This window comes from Trachurus trachurus, assembly GCF_905171665.1.
Source record: "Trachurus trachurus genome assembly, chromosome: 13".
Taxonomy (NCBI): Eukaryota; Metazoa; Chordata; class Actinopteri; order Carangiformes; family Carangidae; genus Trachurus; species Trachurus trachurus.
The window spans coordinates 10,479,281-10,499,746 of NC_139892.1; the positions used below are offsets into that span (position 1 = coordinate 10,479,281).

Consider the following 20,466-nt stretch of genomic DNA (forward strand, 5'->3'; position numbering starts at 1 on the left):
CTCATTGTTATCAGCTGCTAAGCAAGGATAAGGCAGCCGTCTCAGTGATAACTAATCTTTGACCTTTGTATGCTAAGGAGGTTTACACATGGCATACCATGTATGGTAAACTGTGAAGGATGTGAGTTTGATGATGTATTGAACTTCACATAAACCACGTATACTTGTGAGGTCTGACAGCTTTGTTGGGATTTAAAGACTGTTTTAGTGTTTAGGTTGGGCACTCATTGTTGATGGTTAAAGTTAAGGTTATGAGCAGGGGAATGCATTATGCCAATGGCAGGTCCCTGAATATAGTAAGAAATGTTGGTGTGTGTGTGTGTGTGTGTGTGTGTGTGTGTGTGTGTGTGTGTGTGTGTGTGTGTGTGTGTGTGTGTGTGTGTGTGTGTGTGTGTGTGTGTTGGGTGGGTAATTCCAGGCCCCTGGCGGTGTGGTGTCCACAAGAGGGCAGAGCAGATCCCCTCACCACCAAACCTGAAGAGCAGAGAAGCTGGGGCTCAAAGACTTCATCCAGTGAGTCTCTAGTATAGTGTATAGTGTGTTTAATTACATTGACTCCACATAATAAATCAGTATTGTTTATAAATTTGACTCACATTCACAATTTTAAGCAGTTCATATTTGGGTTTTTTAAGAAAATGCGATTTGTTTTTGTTATAAATTCCATCTCTTTTTGAATTTGTTCATCATTATTATATACTAATATTAATATAATATAATATTCCCAGACTGATTTATCCAGCAGCTTTTCACCTCCAGTTGTATTCATTAGTCTTAGTATAACAGTGTTGTGACTGGGTGGAATAATGGGGATAATCTTATTATCTAAATTAGCAGTGAGCTAATTGTACAATAGACAGTGGACACAAGGAACTTGAACAAAATGCTGATTCGTTCAAACCTGTTCAGACATTTTTCTTCCTGAATCCTCAGGACGGGAGGAACCGGCCCCGTTGCCAGCAGAGCAGTGTGGACAGTTTCACAGCTGTAAGGACTCTGTGGGACTCACTGAGGAGAGAAAAGACGGGAACAATTCATCAGCACCTGCTTCCTTCTTCCCTCTCGCCTCCTACTGGGACTTTGCAGGATCATCTCAGGACAGAGACAATCTACAATAGGGAAAGAGAAGCAACGAGACTCAGCTTTGATATAAGCATAGTCTCTTTCAAAATCATGCAACTCATGTGTTGATAAAATCATTTGTGTTCCCTCTCACAATAGGATCCTGTACAAGTGTTACATCAGGATCGATATCGCAATATGATAAATGTATTGCAGTGAAGCACTGTAAATAATACCAGAACATTCAATAAGAGCACTATACAGCATCAATACAATGGTGCATAGAAAAAAAACGTGTTGCACTTTGTCTTTATTACATTTGCCCAAAAGGATTTCATGTGTTTTCATGTCATTTCATGTCCGCAAAGAACATTCAGCAGTTTATCTTTTTTTTAATCTAATTTAATGTTTTACAAACCACCAAGACAATCACGGTGAAATCTTCAATAAGCAAAACGTGCAGTTTCCCATGGTTATTTCCTGATAAAGTGTCAAAAGTAATAACTGCATTTGAAACAAAGTAAAAAAACAATAAAGTGTTTCTTTTGGAAATTAATTCAGCACTCTGACGACATTTATAGGCTACTGCAAGCCTACTGTAGCCAACTGGTTTGAATAAATCATTAATGAGTGCCGCAGAACTATTTAAAGTGGGCATCCTACCTTAATATACAAATGTGAATTTGTTTTACAAATTAGGTACAAATTCTAACAACTTTTACCTGTGGTGTAATGGCATTAGACATCAATGTGGTATATTTTACCTTAGTTAGTTCGAGTTTACTGTTAGCCTGGTCCGGAACTGTAAATATGTAAGTGTGCTTCCCCCCAAAGAAATGGGCAATCTATAGTTCTTATGCTAAGTTTGTTTTAACAGAGAGAGAGAGACAGAATATCAACAAAGGTTATAAATTAATTTACATTTGATCAAGTGACATAAGGGCAAAAAAGGGGGTCAAATACTTACTTTCCACTGTAAATAAGTACAACATATGAATTAAGATAACAATACACTGTGCACAAGTGTGATATTTAAAGTGTAGACCAGGGGTCTTCAACGTTTTTCAGGCTAAGGACCCCCAAACTACTGGAGAGATGGAGCAAGGACCCCTGCTAAATATATTCATACAATTTTTTATTATATTAAAGTGGGCCTAGTATCCCCTTAATTCAGTACCAAGCTATTAAAATAATACACTGGTATAGTCATATATTCATGTATCAAATTATTTTAAAGGTACAGTGACTAAGGTGGCCATTCATTCAGACATTTATAAACACACTTTGTTATGTCAACTATGTCTGTTAAAGGGACAGCGAGGAATTTCTCCATCGGCAGAACGAAAAATTCCGCGACAATAAAAAAGTCCACACTTGTTAATGGGCCCATTTTCGATAAATATATTGTTTTGTCGCTATCGTTATTTTGTTATTATTAGTGGTTGCGGAAATGCTGGTCGAGCCGACCAGCGTTTCTTTACTTTCTGTTTCGCGGCGAGTCATGAGAATAACGCCGCCGAATCGTCGTTTATGGTCGGAACTACGACGGTATGTGATCGTCTTCGAACCTCTGACTTTAATTCTTGATGAATGAAAACATGAGTCTGTCTTGCGCCGGTCAAAGAATTTCACGGTGCGCGGAGGCTCATAAATGTACCGGTAGTGTGAAAACGCTTCGCTTTTCCAAAACTCCTCGTTGTCCCTTTAATTGTAAGATAATCATGCATACATGCATGCACTTTTTTATGAAGAAAATGTAATAATTTGGTGCATTATGTAATAAACCACCAAAATGGATGTCTTAATTAGAAAAAACATTAACAATAATAATTCGGCGACGGCTCTTGTCACCAGAGTCTCCCGGGTCACGCTGCTCTTCCGCCCCGCTGAGCAGAGCGGTCTCCTCCGACAGCGGGTCCCACACGGATGGTAATCGCTCCGCGCCCCCCAACCCCCCCCCTTGCCCACCGACAATAATACGCCCGGGTCATGTTTGTCTGTGGAGGGATGACATGGACCACGTTCCGACTGGAGCTCCAGGCCAGGTCCAGCTCTGCTCCAGCAGCGGCAGGGGCGGCTGGGATCACCGCCGCCGGAGCCGCAGCTGGGGCGAGCTGGGGGGGATCGAGCTGTGGGATTTCATCGGGCTGATGATGCTGGAAGTGATTTTGCCTCTGATTTTCACCAGATTTAACATTTTATCAAAATTTGCCCAGCTGATCCATTTAAATTATTGAAATATTATCATCATCTGCAAGCAGCAGCTGTAAAACGAGAACCAGTCCCAGAAGCTCCAGGCCCGGAGAACCAGAGATGGGACCCTCCCAGAGCGCTCCCCAAGAATGGTGCATCGCCGCCCGGGTAAAATACGTGAGGGAGAGGGCTGGAGGATTTGACGCTTTTTTCAAAACTCCGATCTAAAATATCAGATTTTACCACTTTCCCTTGGTCGATTGAGGTCCAGTAAAAAGTATGATGGTCTTTTAACTCTCCTCTAGCCATGTGTGTATTATGATGTCATGTTTTTACACAGAGAGTCACGTGACCATGCCTTTTAGCCGACATGTCACAAAAAACTGTATTGTATAAAATGAAAAAAAATGCTCCAGCAAACTATAAGTAAACAAATCAATGTTGGCCCTGTTCAAAGGCAGACATATGACTGTTCTCATAATAGTTGGAGGAAATTATTATTATTATTATTTTTTTTTATTTTATTGCAGTTTTTCAACATTTGGTAACAATGGGACTCATCGCTCATTATTAATAATAATGCACAACGAGTTGACGGAGTCGGAGTACGCAGCCGTTCCGTAGCGGACCCGTTTCGGAATCGTTCCGCATCCAGTGGAATCCCGGCGTGAGCAGTGTTGCCAACTTGGCGACTTTGTCGCTAAATCTGGCGACTTTCCAACCCCTCTTGGTGACTTTTTTTGTCAAAAGCGACTAGCGACAAATCTAGCGACTTTTTCCCGTGATATTACAAACGTTTCTGGACCTGAAATCACGTTATCACAGCTGTTTTCAACGAGCAGTGAGCCCGCTGCCGCGGGCACTCACTGGTAGTCAGCCTACACACAGTAGTGTCACGGAGCTGCCTCCGCTGCATTCAGAGACGCTCTGCTCCACGCCACAGACATAAAGAGCGCCGGCACCCCCCCCCCCCCCCCCCCCCCCCCCCGCGCTGAGATAATGACGTCATTTAGCGACTTTTAGCGACTTTTACGACAGCCAATAGCGACTTTGCTTACTGAGGAGTTGGCAACACTGGGCGTGAGGGTCCTATGTGCGTGTGAGTGAGTGAGTGAGGTGGAGCAGAGGAAGAAGTGAGAGCTGTCTGATAAAGTCTGTGTTATGTTGTTGTATAGTTACGTTGGGTCGGACGCTACAATATCAATAAAAACGTGCGCTTAACATAGACGTCGGACGCGAAATAGCCGCGGAGCGGAGCCAGTTTCCTTTCGGCGCCGTTAACCGATTGTGCCAGATGCGCCAGAGCGCGCACCTCTGTGCCAGGCTCGCGCTCTGCAGCGATTTGTTCCATCCATTTTGGTGGTTTATTACATAATGCACCAAATTATTACATTTTCTTCATAAAAAAGTGCAACACCCGTAATATGTAATAAGTGATGCAAAATGTAACAACTTATTACAAAATGCGGCAAAGTTTATTACATATTGCGTTCAAGATTTTTATTACAAAATGTGTCAGATTATTACAAAATGCGGCGTTATTACACAATGACGTGAAGATTTATTACATTATTACATAATGCGGCATTATTACATAATGCGACGTTACATGTGACAGACTGGAAGGGCTGAGAATAAACTAATGAGCGGGTCGGGAAGAGGGGGAGGAAGGAGGAGGAGGATGCGGTAGTAGGATTACGGTACAGCCCGCCTGGCCTGACTGACCACCGACCGACGACGGCGACAACACGACGGTTTCTCGCCGTTTGACATGAGGATGTGTGGAGAAAACGACGTGACGGGCCTGCGGTTTGATCACACACGGCGAAAGGAGGAGGAGGGAGGAGGAGGAGAGCCTGCAATCACCGGAGGAGACACCGACGACGGTTGCCTGGCTGCTGCTTGTTTTTTACCGTTAGCCGCGGGGAGGTTGGTTCAACTGCCAGCGTAACTAGGTAACGGTAACGGTAACCGTAGCCTCGTTCGAATTTGGAATTCAGCCGTTACTCTCCTGTCGTGAAGAACGAAGACACATTTATTTGCGGTTGTCAGCTGCGGTGCTAACATGTTTTTAGCCGTCATCTTAGCATCATTGCCACCTGTCAAACTGAACGGAGCTCCATGAAGTAAAAAACAAACAAACAAACAAACAAAAAACAAACAACCCATCACCACCTTAGTCTACTTGCCAGCCCATAGGGCCCCATTGTGAACCCGGAAATGTTGAGTCCTACCCCAAAGTTTTATGTTAGAAATATATAGTATGGACGGATCCCCAGTATTCAGAAACTGCCGGATGCTAACTTATATATATTGGACAATTAGCATAATTGACATAATTAGCACACATTAGCATAATTGCCTATATGGGCAATATTTCAACAAAATTGACTTGGCTGATCTGGGCAATATTGGAGCGGTTTTAGGGGTTATTGATGATGCTGAATCCATTTCTGACATTTTCAAAATTCAAAATGGCTGTCTAAACCGGAAGTGACCAGATTTTAACTGTCAGTGGGCCGATTTTGATGGATTTTAAGCCAAATCTTAAGTTTTAGAGGATGCTGGTTGGACATATAACTCATGTATTTGAAGTAGCCTAATATATAGTATGGGTCCCCAGCATTCAGAAACTGCCGGATGCTAACTTTATAGTGAACAATTAGCATTGACATAATTAGCATACTTTAGCATAATTGCTATGGGCAATATTTCAACAAAATTGACTTGGCTGATCTGGGCAATATTAGTGTGGTTTTAGGGGTTATTGATGATGCTGAACCCATTTCTGACATTTTCAAAATTCAAAATGGCTGTCTAAACCGGAAGTGACCATATTTTGAAATCCATCAAAATCGGCCCACTGGCGGTGAAAATGTCAGAAATGGATTCAGCATCATCAATAACCCCTAAAACCACTCCAATATTGCCCAGATCAGCCAAGTCAATTTTGTTGTTATGTTGAAATATTGCCCATATAGGCAATTATGCTAATTGATGCTAATTATGCCAGTTATGCTAATTGTCCAATATATATAAGTTAGCATCCGACAGTTTCTGAATACTGGGGACCCATACTATATATTTCTAACATAAAACTTTGGGGTACTCAACATTTCCGGGTTCACAATGGGGCCCTATGGGCTGGCAAGTAGACTATTAGTTCGACCTCCCATTGGTTCGACCTCCCATTGGTCCGACAATCGGAGTAATGAGAGTTCGAACTAATGGGAGGTCCTCATTAGTTCGAACTGGACTAGTTATTAGTATTAGTCCAACTCTCCATTCTTACCGTTCACTATGCATTTATATAATTATTCATATAGGCTCCACCAGTCAATAAGACACACGTGGAAGAAGAGGTGCAGTTTATTGTGTTTCACCAATGAGGAGCTGTCATTACGCACGACTTTTACGCACTGCTGCGCGCTCATTAGTGTCCATAATTAAACCTTGACACTCATGTCAAATCAAACTTACATTACAGACAGGTATACAGACAGGTGGATTGGATTCTCTCTCTCTCTCTCCCACTCCGAACAGACAGACGGACGTAATCAGAAAGGAAACGGAGGCTGCGCATTGATCCTTTTTTCCTTTCTGGGATCAAACGGATCATGCATAATTAACTGCAAAACAAGCACTTCATATTAATAACATATAACGCTCATTATGGTTCCAGCCTGTCTAGCCTCTACCTGGTGTTTTTACTAAACTTAACCAAATCCTTTCTTCATTGCCTGAACCTAACCAAAGCGAAATTTACTTTTTTTTTTCTCTCAGTCTGCTGTCAGCAGGAGCGGCGGCTGCAGCAGGCTCGCACCCATGAAGTGAGCTCAAGCCAGGTTCAGCCACGCTCGAGCGGGGGGGGGGGGGGAATTGTATTTCTTTTACTCTGTACTCTGGGAGGGTGGGCTTTGATTATGAGTTTACACATCTTGATCAGCATTTATGGTGGTCGTGCGCCTGGCTCCTTTCTGGGCCTCGTGTGTGTGTGTGTGTGTGTGTGTGTGTGTGTGATGTGCGTTTCTGTGTGTTTCTGAGAGCTCTCTCTCTTTCAGTAATTCTCGTTATTTTGCTTTCTCTCACAGAGAGAGAGAGAAAGCTACATGCATGTTGTATAGGGAAGAAAGGTGATGATAATTCTAGGGGCCCAGCGCCCAGTGGGGCCCATAAAAAAACCCAGTAGTCTAATCTTTGTATGACTGATTTATTCTGCGTAAGACCCTAATACTCATAGTAGGCTACACTGTAAAAACTCAACATCTTTCCAAGAATATCTGTCTTATTTCTTGTCAAAATGTCTAATTTCTAGTCAAAGCTAATCTCTTTCCACTTAAAATAAGAACCATCACCTAAAAATTAACTTCTTTTTTTTAGATCACTTTCACTTGTTTCAAACTAATTTTCACTTGAAATAAGTGGAAAAATCTGCCAGTGAAAGCAAGTTTTTTGTGCTTGTAATAAGAAAGAAAAACTTGCTCCACTATCAGATTTTTCTACTTATTTCAAGTGAAAATCTGCTTGAAATAAGTAAAAAAAAAAGTGTCTAAAAACAAGCTACTTTTAGTATGATGAGTCTTATTTTAAGTAGAATGAGATTTGTTTTGACTAGAAATTACACTTTCACTAGAAATAAGACAAATATTCTTGCTAAGATGCTTACACATAGTCTAGGGTGTATTCACACCTGTTTAGTGCGCACCCTGGTGCGCACTAAATGTTAAAATGATACATTGTTTCATTTTTCAGTTAGTGCGGTTGCGTTCACACCTGCTTTTTATCACTCGGGACCAAACTTGGAGAACGTCACGTCTCCATGACTACCGGTTGGAATCTGGAAGCGCTGATTGATAAAACTTTCATGATGGAGACTCCAGTAGGGCCGGTTGTTAGTAGCTCTTTTCATTTATTTCTATATTGTTTTCATGTATAACTCTGTTTGGTACTTCCGGCTGGTTTCCGGTTGCGTTCACGTTAAACACGGACCTCCGCTGCTCGGTAATCAGCTGCTCCGCGGACCCGAGGGACGGACCCGCCGACCTGAGCGGACTCAGTGGACACGCACCGACCGGCTGCCCCGCTGCTGCTGCTTCGTTTGTGGGGACAGAGCTCCGCAGCACCGGAGCACCGGGCGGTCTCCCCGCTGCGTTAACCCGTTGTCAGTGACTACGGGAGCCCTTTTAGCTCAAACTTGTTGAGTTCGCCTGGCAGTTGGCTCGCACCAGAGTGCGGTTGCTTTCACACCTAAACTAGTGCGCACCAGAGTTCGGCTGGAGCCGAACCGAGACCACCTCCTCAGGCCGCACTAGTTTTGGTGCGCATTAGAGTGCGATTTGCTTTCACACCAACCCAAACTGGACCACATTTAGTGCGCACCAGATTTAGTGCGCACTAACACTGCAGGTGTGAAGACACCCTAAGAAAAAAAAAACTGGAAAAGTTATGGGGGGGGGGGGGGGGGGGGGGGCACTTTAGTATTCTTTAAGGGGGCCTGGAATTCCTAGCAACGGCCCTGCATACTCCTATCAATGGAAGAGAAAGTAGCGATGACAGTTCGAACTAACGGGACCACCCCATTGGTCCGACTTGTGGTTCATTTTGTCGGAGTAATGGGAGGTCGAACCAATGGGAGGTCGGACCAGTGGGTACTTTGTCGGAGTAATGGGAGGTCGGACCAATAATGGGCAGTTCCCCCTCCTCCACCACCAAAAAAAAACATAAAACAACTTTACCGTTATTCAACATGGAGGCGTTGACGTCGCCGCCTCGCTGCTGGTTAACGGCTCTGTTCATATGGACGACTTTCTTGTGTTCATCATCAACGGTCATCAACGGTCAATCCGCTCCGGACGCCTCGGGCCTGCTGCCTCTGGCCATCCGCGTGCCACTGCGGCAAGGCGCTCGCGCCGAACAGTCACCACCGTCGCCGGGCAACGCGGCGGCGGCGGCGGCGGCGAGGCATCCGACGCGCAAGCGGAGAGGAGCGGGAGCGGCGGCGGCACAGAGCGGCATCAGCTTCGTGGACATGATCGATAACCTCCGTGGGAAGTCCACGCAGGGATACTACGTGGAGATGGCCGTGGGCTCTCCTCCGCAGAAGGTAAAAAGGGGCTTTTATGTGCATGACGTGATGTGCTGTCTGTCAAAACACTCACACACACTGACTGGAGCATATTATAAGCATGGTCTGTGCAGCACATCATAAAACCGGGTGCAATCAAAAGAATCGATCATACTTTTATTATATAATACACTGTAAAATAAGTAATACATAAATAAACAAAAAGTCTGGCTCCTTTTGGAAATCTAATTCTCATCTTTGCTCTCTCTCCTCTCTGCAGGCCAGGACTCTTTACTGATATCAGCATCTATAAAATAATATTGCATTTGTTGTAGGCTACTACTAATTGGACTATAACTTAGTAATCAATTACAGTAAGTGGTGAATCTGTATGTGTGTCACATGACTAGAAACACAACAAGTTTTAATAATACAATAGCAAATACAAGGTTAATTGAAGCACCAGATCTCTCCCAAGGGCCTACAGCAGTGCAGAAATCAAAGTAGAAAAGATGTCACTGTCAGTGTGACATCACTTTGAATTTATAACACACTTTTCTAACAAAGGTGCAGTATGTTTTTTGTGGTGATGCAAATATCCACAGTTTCTTAAATGTTTCTAATAAAGAATGAAAAGTGTTTTTTTTTAAAAGGGAATTTCAAATTAGAAGTGGCAAAATTTAGTCCAATAGACCTTTTCAGAGAGTATAAACAAAGACAGGTGTGGCTCATTAGAAAACGCTCTGGAATGGAGCCTTAATTAGTATCCTTGGTAACACCTGTATTTGTTTATACTCTCTGAAAAGGTCAGTGACAGATGGCCTGTGTGTGTGTGTGTGTGTGTGTGTGTGTGTGTGTGTGTGTGTGTGTGTGTGTGTGTGTGTGTGTGTGTGTGTGTGTGTGTGTGTGTGTGTGTGTGTGTGTGTGTGTGTGTGTGTGTGTGTGTGTGTGTGTGTGTCAAAGTGAGCAGTGCCAGCTGGGTGCAGCTGTGGTGTACAGGCTGGCACTCAGAGGACGACTAGAGGGGTAGGTAGATGGCAGGAGGAGAGAGGGATGGGAGATAAACAAGGAAAGAAAGTGTGACAGAAGAAAAGTGTGGGAGACAGGGAGTTTGAAGTGAGGATGTGAGGATGTAGGAATAAAAACTATGCTACAGGCTGATAGGAAACTGAAAGAAAGACCGTGGAGAGATGATGAATGTGATGACGGGCTCCAAGGTACTGAGGTGGCACTGGTGCTTCCTGTATCAAGGAGAGAGAGAGATGGAAAGAGGAGGAGAGCTGCTGGTTGGTTAGTGAGAGTGAGTGAATCAGTCGTTTGAGGTCAGTGCAGCAAAGACAGTCAACACATTGTTTTGGCCTCTAAAGTGAGTGTCCACCAACATTTTCATGTTTCATTTCATTTTTGTGCTGTTATTATGATACCAAAATGTTGATGATGCTGATATTAAAGCAACACAGCTTCCTTTGAGAAATATTTTATATTTTACAACAATATAATTCACTGACATAGTCAAAGTTTAAATGGTGTCAGAGCTCAAACAGCTGTACAGGAACATGGACTAAAAAAAATACAGTTTGACATTTGCAACCAAAAAAAGGTTAGTCGAGAAACTGATAAAGTAGTATTGAACATCATCTGTGGCTACTTGTTCATGACCTGGATGGAGATCCCAAACATAGATATTAAATGATGAAATATACTTTTTTATGCTGGCTTTTTCATTTTACTATTCATTTCATTTCAGTTTCTCATCCAGTGCACATCCCAAAAAAACATTTACATCATGATTGTAACCTTGTTGCACCATCTTGTATCATGTCTGACCTAATATTTGTGTGCGGTATGTAACCACAATACCAGCACCTTGATTTCTGCTGTGCACGGGCATTTTTCTATTTTTGACAACTTTTTTTTGTAGTATGCGTATCATTAAGTCTTTAAACACCAGAGGGTGCCTGACCTTTGACCTTCAGAGCCTCTGACTGAAATAAATCAACTTTTATATCCCATGCTACTGTATATCGTGTAACATCATAACATTAAAGGTCATCCATGTGTGTGTCCCTTATATTACCCCAATAATGTTGAATGCAGGACAAAGATAAATTAAAAATAATAATAATAATTTGACAATTTATGCAAAAATATAAATGAAAACATATTTTTTGGTGACTGACAGCATATTAAGGCCTCTGAAAGCATTAAAATCTCATGTATTTCTCAGTAACATAAAATATTCATGACTATTGACCGAAAACCAGAGTCTGAGCCCAGAAAAGAGTTCATCAGTCATAAAGTTAATCTGCTTTATTGAGCCTGTGGGCAGGGACCGTAAGCAAACAAACCCATGAGTCACATGGTGCGTTGATGGACAGTAGGTCACTCGCCTCTTTTCTAACGGAGCTCAGTTCAAACCTCCTGAGAGAAATACAGTCGTCTCGTTTTTTTATGGCAGTAAAACAGGTTGTCACGTGGAGCGCCATTGCTCAATACTACACAGCTAATAAAGACGGTAGATTTATGATACATCCTGGAGATGTTTTGAAAGCCGCACCCTTTCACATCATGATACCAAGCAACTGTGATGTTTTTGTTGTTGTTGTTTTTTTAATTTGATTTGGTTTGTCAGTATAAAAAGAAATACAAAAACAGACGAGGATAACAGAAAAGTGTGGTCCTCTGAGACGATCCAAGCTAGCTAATAAAAACATTAACATCGGAAAAATTACTACTAAACAGTCATTTACATAGCTTTGCAAAACACAGTACACATTAAATGAGGATTATGTGTATAATGCACCTTAAAGAAAAGTGCACACATGAGTCACTCGAAAGCATGTTGCAGGATGATGGAGGAAATACTACTGCTTTAAAGCAGTTCTAAAGAACTTTCAGTTTTGGTTGAGTTTGGCGGCGCCTGTGGACCAAAGCGGTAGTGTTTTGCCTGAAGGAAGACTCCATTTCCCATGAACACTAGCGTGAAGCCCTGTAAATATCCTGCATTAAAATTAACAGAAGACATCAAAACTAAGTTTCTGTTTCCAGTGGATCATTTCAAAGTGAAAACACAAACATAATCCATTGCTAAAGTGCCGTTTTGCCTGTTCCCTCCTTGTTGTGACTCGCAAAAGTGAAAGTGAAAGTAAAGTGAGAGCCGGGTTCCTACCATGCTCCTCAAAGCTGCTTAGTGCCAGAGAAAGAGATACAGACCCCCTCAGACCACGACAGAGGTGTCATTCAACTTGTTGTAACAAAAAAAAAAGTTATGAAAATGAAAATGTGATAAAAATATTTTATGAAGGTTGAAAAGTTACTTAGTGCTGGTTTAAGCAATCCATCCACCTCTTCACTGCTACTTTAAACCTGTGTTTCGAGCTGATTAATTTAATTGATGCAGGGAGACTGTTCCACGCTAAAGCCCCACTATATAATAGGCAAAGGTGCTTTTCCCTACTGCTCTTCTGAAAGTCACAGTGTTGACATTGTAAAGGCTTGCCCTGTGGTCGTGACTATTGTTAACCCGCCTGAAATAATCTTTAAAGGTACATTGTGTAAGAATTACTCCCATCTAGCGTTGCGGTTGTAGATCGCAAGCAACTCAGTCGTATTTTTCATGCTGCATTCACGTGAAATCGGTTAGATGGCAGACGGACGACAGATGCTGCAGGTAACAGCTTTAACAAGCCTCCATGTAAACAAGTGGTCCGTCAGCAAGAGGCAAAACAAAACACGTGACAATATGTTGTCATGGCGATGCCGTATTGTTGACCTGACCCACGTTTTACCGGCTTTCTCTGGACTTCTGTGACTAAAATGACATCTGGTTTGTTACCGACGGCCGTCTGCCCGACTGCAGGTGAATGCAGCATCAGTGTAACGCTCCATTTCTCCTCACTGCGTTACCACCAAGGGGGCAGTTGTCGGTCTGAGAAGTGAAGCTCACTTCCGCGTTCAAAAAGCTGCAATCCCCTCGGCTGTCGCTGGGGGCTGGCTCCAGAAGGGAGCAACTCCAATTGAGCCCCATGTTAAAATAGCCGATTTTACAGCTTAAAAAAACATATTTACAGCCTGGTACATTTGATTTTTTTGGTCTCAATCGATAGTTTCTACCCCCGCACACACTCTGAGGGGGGTGAATTTTTTTTAAACTCTACCGTTTTACTATTATTAGGTTTAAAGTTCTGGCCAATTAGGGAGCAGAACCGTTGAGTGACAGGTCCGGCGACCGCTGCTACGAGGCCAGTGGGCGGGCTCTCGGCCGGCCAACGGCCGCACCGCTCCAAATATGGCAAGTAGAATCCAACATGGCGCGGCTCAAACCCCCGTAGTAGCGGCACAAAACAGACTCCCCCAAACCAATGGGTGACGTCACGGACGCTACGTCCATTCTTTTTACAGTCTATGGTTACCACTAGGGCTGTCAGAACGAACTTCGCTATTCGAATACAATTCCAATGTTAGTCAAAATGAGAACATTCGATGGTGGAAACTGACGTTCGAATGTTTTTAATGAGGCAAATTAACATGGTGCGTCGCGACGTTCAGAGTAGTACACATGTTGATAAAACAACATGCAGTTATTGTTGTGCACAAGGTAAAGCTGCAGCTTCAAATATACAAGCAGAGTTTTTTTTAAATTGCCCGTTCATTCGGCTGCCACGGTGCGCATATGCGTCCCCACTCTACACACACACCTTTTTTTTTTTTAATTGATTGATCCGCGGACCACTTGTGTGCTGACTCTGTGCCCTAACCCCGCAGCCCCCGCCTGTGAAGCCGGGTTTCCACCGAATCAACGATCTTTCTTTCTTTTTTTTCTTTTTTTACCGCAACATATGGTTCACGTCAAGATAACTTATGTATTTTTCCATAGTTCTCTTTGTTTAACACTTAAAGACTTTTGGTTAAAGCAGAAGTGAGTGATCCGGTCGTTTTCGCTAATGCTGCGTTCCAGGCAGGCTTTTGAAATCGTAAATTACAGCTTCAAGTCACAACTTACGACTTTGTAGCGTTCCAGGCAACCCACTCGTGTTTTTCCGACCTGTTTTACCGGTGAAAGTCACTATAACGGCCACTCGTAACTTCCGACCGGTGAACTCGTACCAGATCGAACTGGTACCACTTCACGGTCGGAAAAATACGAGTTTCCTTGAACGCACCATAACAGTCCTCGTCGCTACGTCACCACATTCACGGCGTTCCTTGGCTGCACACACAGCCCTGCATGCCGTTCTCTCTCCTCATTGGATAAAAACTGTAGGATACGATAAATGTTTTCTCTTCGGCTCAGAGCAGAGCAGAGGGACTGAGAGACCCGTGTTTCAGTCCAAACACTCTATGTAAGTGATTGCTGTCGGAAGATATAACTATTTAAGACTTATATTAACACAAATATATCACTCACTTCTGCTTTAAGTAACCATGGACAGCTCCTATGCAGGCTCGTTCTGCTATGTCGTTGTCGCCACCGCCATCGCTGCGCCCCCCCCATAATGAGATAAAATATTTTAATATTAGTCGAATATTTAACATAAGATGGGTTAGAAATTCGAACCTGATTTCGGGGGAAGATTGACAGCCCTAGTTACCACGGTGACTTTTCGTAAAAACATGGCTACACGACATGGCAGCCAGCACCGAGCTTACCCGCTCCATGTAGATATGAATGATATGAACGGCTAATTCAGACCTGAAAGGAACACTAAAGTTTGTTGATGGGGGTAATTATTAATGAATGAAAAACAGGCTTTTGAACAAAATAATCGATTTTCGTGAATAGATAACAGGATAACTTACACAATGTACCTTTAAAATAAGAGGCTGAGTTATTGAATAGGACATTGTGTACTGCTCTGCTTTTGAGCATGGACACTCGATCTTCTACCTTCAGCCATCCCATGGCTCTGAAGTGATGCATCGTCAGGTGGGTACGGGGATGAAGTTTTAGGACCACTCTAATAAGTTTATTCTGGGCAGTTTGTAGTCTGTGTCTTAGGTTTTTTGAAATGCTACTAAACCAGCTTGTGCAAGCATAGTCAAAATGGCTTTGTACTAGAGCTGTAGCAAGAATCTTCAGGGACTCCAGGGAAACATTACCTAATGTAAGATCAGATGAGATCCAAGACTTGTGTGAAACAATCAAGCACAAGAGTGCCGGTCAAGAAGGGGGGTGGGGCTGGTAACAATCTCATTATACCAGTCAGGATAACAACAAACTATCAGGCCCTTTGCAGGTCTCTAATAAGTCTCAAGATGTTTTTAAATCAAATTATCTAAATGTGTTTAAGCCTTTAAAAGCCCTCACATCCAGTTAAATAAACCTTTAATATACAGTAAATAAATAAATAAATGAATCTGTTCGTGGAATAGATTAAAGACGGCGTCAGGTCAAAGCGCTGTGTGATTCAGTGTCTCAGCAAAGAGCCAAATGATGAGATCCCCAGAGCCGTAATGAATGTAATAAGTGATACAAGACCCTGCGTTTAACCGGAGATGCTCGGTAGAGGCAAAAAAAAACAAAAAACGTTGGTCATTTACTGTAACTTTCACTTTATGTTACGTTCGTTCTGCTCTGGTAACCATGAGATGGTTTCTCCTTCACGGTGCAGGAGGGGCAAAGCAGACGGGCGCTCTGCCAGGGAGGACAGGAAGACATGAGGTCTCAGTGTGTCAGGATGCAGCCTTTTGCTTTTGTGTGTGTGTGTATGTGTGTGTGTGTGTGAGAGAGCGGTCATGTGCATTATCTTGCTCGGGGCCAGGTGACTCAGTATATGTGTGTGTGTGTGTGCCTGATAAAAAACAAAACAGATTATCCCATGCAGTCAGCAAAAGTCTGTCAAAGAGGAAATCACAGTGTGTCCAGCGTTGTTACTGAGGAGGAGGATTGTGGTGCTTTATTAGGAGCTAGAACAACAATAACGATAATCGATTATTAAATTAATCTTCAACTATTTTGATAATAATAGGTTTGAGTAGTTTTTTAAAGAAAAAAAGTCAAAATTCTCTGATTTCAGATTCTTAAATGTGAATATTTCTGGTTTCTTTGTTCCTTTATGACAATAAACTGAGTCTCTCTTTGGTTTGTGAACAAAACAAGACATTTGAGGAGGATGTCATCTTGTGGTTTGGGAAACACTGATTGACATTTTTCAACCTTTTTTTTTACATTTTATTGACCAAACAACTAATCGGTTAATCATTTAAATAATCGACAGATTAATCGACAATGCAAATAATCGTTAGTTGCCGCCCTACTAGGAGCACAGCAAGCAGAAAGTTTAGGGGTGTACACATCATAAAACAACTTGCAAGGCAAATATTAACATTTCCTTTTCATTCATAATCCTCACACACATTCGTCTGCCATCCTTAATGACAATTCCCAGATTCCCTTCTACATTTCACCAGTGTTAGAAGAAAAACCTGGCAAATTTACTGGTTGCACATGTGCAAATATATCCAAAATTTACTGAAATTTTAGGGGCAAAATGCGCCCATATAGGGGTCGCCTGGATCTCTGTTTTAGGGCCAGCATGTATAGGCATGTGTGATGTGTGTATTTTGTTATTATTAGGGGATTTCAGGCCCCAGCTCCCCAATAGAGCAGCACTTTAGTGGATATTTAAAGAGCCAATCCATTATTGAACAGCTTGCTGTGGCTGTATGGCTGCCTGTCTGTCTGCTTCATCTGAAGGACATTTAGGGCAACAGGAAACAGCACAGGACACTGCAAGGAAGGAGAAAGAGATGGAGAGAAAGATGGAGAGATGACAGACAGATAAACTACGTGCTGTAACTAAGACTAGAATAGAATAAAATAAAAAATAGCCTGTAACCATAAAATAAGTTAATAAGTTATCAATAGAGACATTGAACCCTCCCACACAGTGAATTTAGTTTCTACAAACGCACATGTCTGTCTCCAAGGCAGCAGCAGAGTTACAGATTTAACTTTGCCCTTTAGAGAATGAACAGAATCAATTTCACAGTGTAACCCTATCGTCAGTTTTACAAACCTATTGATTTCTGCAGAAAGCACACAGCATGTATTTGATAAATTGTTCTCTCTCTCTGTCTCTCTCTCTCTCTTTATTTCTCTTTCCTTCTCTCCGTCTCATTAGTTGAACATCCTCGTGGACACAGGAAGCAGTAACTTCGCTGTCGGGGCGGCTGCTCACCCCTTTCTGCGTAGATATTACCATCGCTCACTGTGAGTAGAAAAACATGCAGAACTATATACTATACAGCCACATTTGATTAAAAATAAATGAAATAACAAACATTTTTCCTGTAAAAACACAAGAAACAATCCATTGTTTTCCCTAAAACAAGCTTTTTTACTGTATCATAGTGATGTCACGATTATGGATTTTCTTGGTACGATTATTGTCAGAGGAATAATCATGGTATTATGATTATCACGATTATTATGCATTAATTAATTTCACAACACTATCTATATAAAATCAAATATAGTCAAAATAATTAGTAATATTTGAAGTACGTATCTATTAACATATGACCAATTATTAATCCTCCAGGGGAAATGTTTGATATTCAAGTCATTAATTGTCATCTATATCAAATTTTAAAGCAGAAGTAAGCAATATTTTTGTGTTAATATAAGTCTTAAATAGTTATATCTTCCGACAGCAATCACTTACATAGAGTGTTTGGACCGAAACACGGGTCTCTCAGTCACTCTGCTCTGCTCTGAGCCGAGGAGAAAACTTTTCTTGTATCCTACAATTTTTATCCAATGAGGAGAGAGAACGGCATGAAGGGCTGTGTGTGCAGCCAAGGGATGCGCGTGAATGTGGTGACGTAGGGACGAGGACCAATAGATCCATGACGAGGGCGGGGGCTGCTAACTCCGTCGGCTGACAAGAAGTTATGGTGCGTTCAAGGCAACCCGTAACTCGTGTTTTTCCGACCTGTGAAGTCGTACCAGTTCGATCTGGTACGAGTTTACGGGTCGGAAGTTACGAGTGGCCGTTATAGTGACTTTCACAGGCAACAGGTCGGAGAAACGCGAGTTGCGGGTTGCCTGGAACGCTACAAAGTCGCAAGTTGTGACTTGAAGCCGCAACTTACGGTTTCAAAAGCCTGCCTGGAACGCAGCATTAGCCAAAACGTCCGGATCGCTTACTTCTGCTTTAAAGCAGAACTATGCAAGTCGGCCGGAAATAGCTCGCTCCTTCGCTGGTTTCTCTTTTTTTCCCTCTCCGGAGCTCCCCTACAGTTCTGGGAGGCACATGTCACTGTCGTAAAAAAAAAAAAAAACTCGCCGCCACCACCTCCTCCACCCCCTACACGTGCTTGTGTTTACATTGGAAGCTGCTGAAGGTAGAGAGCGGTGTTTGCTAAGCCCTGCTAACACGGAGCTAATGCTAACACGGAGCTATGCTAACACGGAGCTAACGCTAACACGGCCACACACAGACACAAAGACACAGACATACACACACACAGGAATAAATGTTCCAAAACACGAAGGTGTGTGTGTGTCTGTCATGATGTATTACATTATCTTATAAAAGATCCATGGTGTGTGTGTGTGTGTGTATCTGTGTTAGCATTAGCTCCGTGTTAGCCACAAGCCGAACTACATCAGTACAGTAGGCTACAAACATTCCTTGTTTCCATGGTTTCCTCCGACTTTCCCAACTCAAACCAATCACGATTCGTGACATGCATGACGTCATATGTGTTCTTATCTCGTACTGCCGTAAGGCAGTTTCTCGCGATAGTTCTATCCATTGACGAGATTTGTGTACCGAGACGGACGACTGATCTTGCAAGTGCAGTTTTCAGCCAGTGGGGGGGGGGTGAGCGCATTGGCCTAGACCCCATTCACCTCATAATTAAATAGGTCACTCAATCATCACAGTGTCTCTGAGCCACAATAATTACAGCCCAAATCCTGCATAGTTCTGCTTTAAGTTTAAGTTTATTTTAATCGTTGTTTTTGTTAAATTACATATATATAACATTTCACCAATTGCATTAGGTAAATTGACATTAATGTAATTTAACCCAGTATTTTTTTTGTTTTTTTTGTTTAGTTTATTATTACAGGACAGTGTACAATACCATTAATCAGTTTTAGAACAAAGAAGAGATGGTTGTATCAGATTTAGGTGCATTTACCTTTTTTTCAGTGTTCTACTATTATTAACCATCAAACAATAGATGGATTATTTGTATTGACATTTTGTGTTTTTATTGTATTATTGAGAAAACAGTTTATATTTTTGTCATATTGCTCCTTTAACCCCTGACCCCCTTTCTCACCGTCCCCTCGCAGCTCCAGCTCGTACCGTGACCTCGGCAGGAGCGTCTACGTTCCCTACACCCAGGGTCGCTGGAAAGGGGAGCTGGGCACTGACCTGGTGTCCGTCCCACACGGACCCAACGCCACGCTGCGCGCCAACATCGCCGCCATCACCCAGCCAAATCGCTTCTTCATCAACGGGTCCAACTGGGAGGGGATCCTGGGACTGGCCTACGCCGATATAGCCCGGGTGGGTGGGTGAGAGAAAGTGCAGCGCAGCACTTTTTGTAGTCGGTTCAAAATTCTCTGTTTGCAGCTGCACACAGCAACAACTACACACTGGCACTTCAGTAGGAAAACCAGCAGATGTCAAAACCTGGAGAGATCACAGTCTGCTCTGTTGTAATCTCATCTATAAACCGATAGAGTCGAGTGATTTTACCTCATATTTGACCTTGTCTGCTGGTGGAAAATACATTTAGGGGAATTATTATCAAAAGTTATATACTAAAGCATACTTCCCAAGACACTGTAGATTACTTATCCTGTGGAGGATCAAGAAAAAGCAAAATAAGTGTCCTGCGAACACACAGTACATTTACATGACACTTGAGAAAACCGAATTATTGTCTTAAAGCAGAAGTAAGCGGAATGTTTGTGTTAATATAAGTCTTAAATAGTTATATCTTCCGACGCCAATCACTTACATAGAGTGTTTGGTCTGAAACACGGGTCTGTCAGTCACTCTGCTCTGCTGTAAGCCGAGGAGAAAACTTTCCTTGTATCCTACAACCTTTATCCAATGAGGAGAGAGAGCGGCATAAAGGGGCGGTCCTCTCTGTGTGTGCAGCCAAGGGATGCGCGTGAATGT

General features: G+C 42.6%; 1 protein-coding gene across 1 annotated transcript in view; it reads left to right on the top strand.

Annotated features, from left to right (window-relative positions):
* Nucleotides 1-9,001: 9,001 nt before the first annotated feature.
* The window catches only part of LOC310996207 (beta-secretase 1-like), a gene marked incomplete at its 5' end in the record, with an annotated part of 61,265 nt that continues 49,800 nt past the window's right edge, over nucleotides 9,002-20,466 (top strand). Inside the window, 3 exons of the mRNA XM_083985590.1 lie at nucleotides 9,002-9,358; nucleotides 17,443-17,531; nucleotides 19,629-19,845. Of these exons, the coding sequence (XP_083841716.1) occupies nucleotides 9,002-9,358; nucleotides 17,443-17,531; nucleotides 19,629-19,845 (663 nt within the window). The remainder of the gene's footprint in view (nucleotides 9,359-17,442; nucleotides 17,532-19,628; nucleotides 19,846-20,466) is intronic.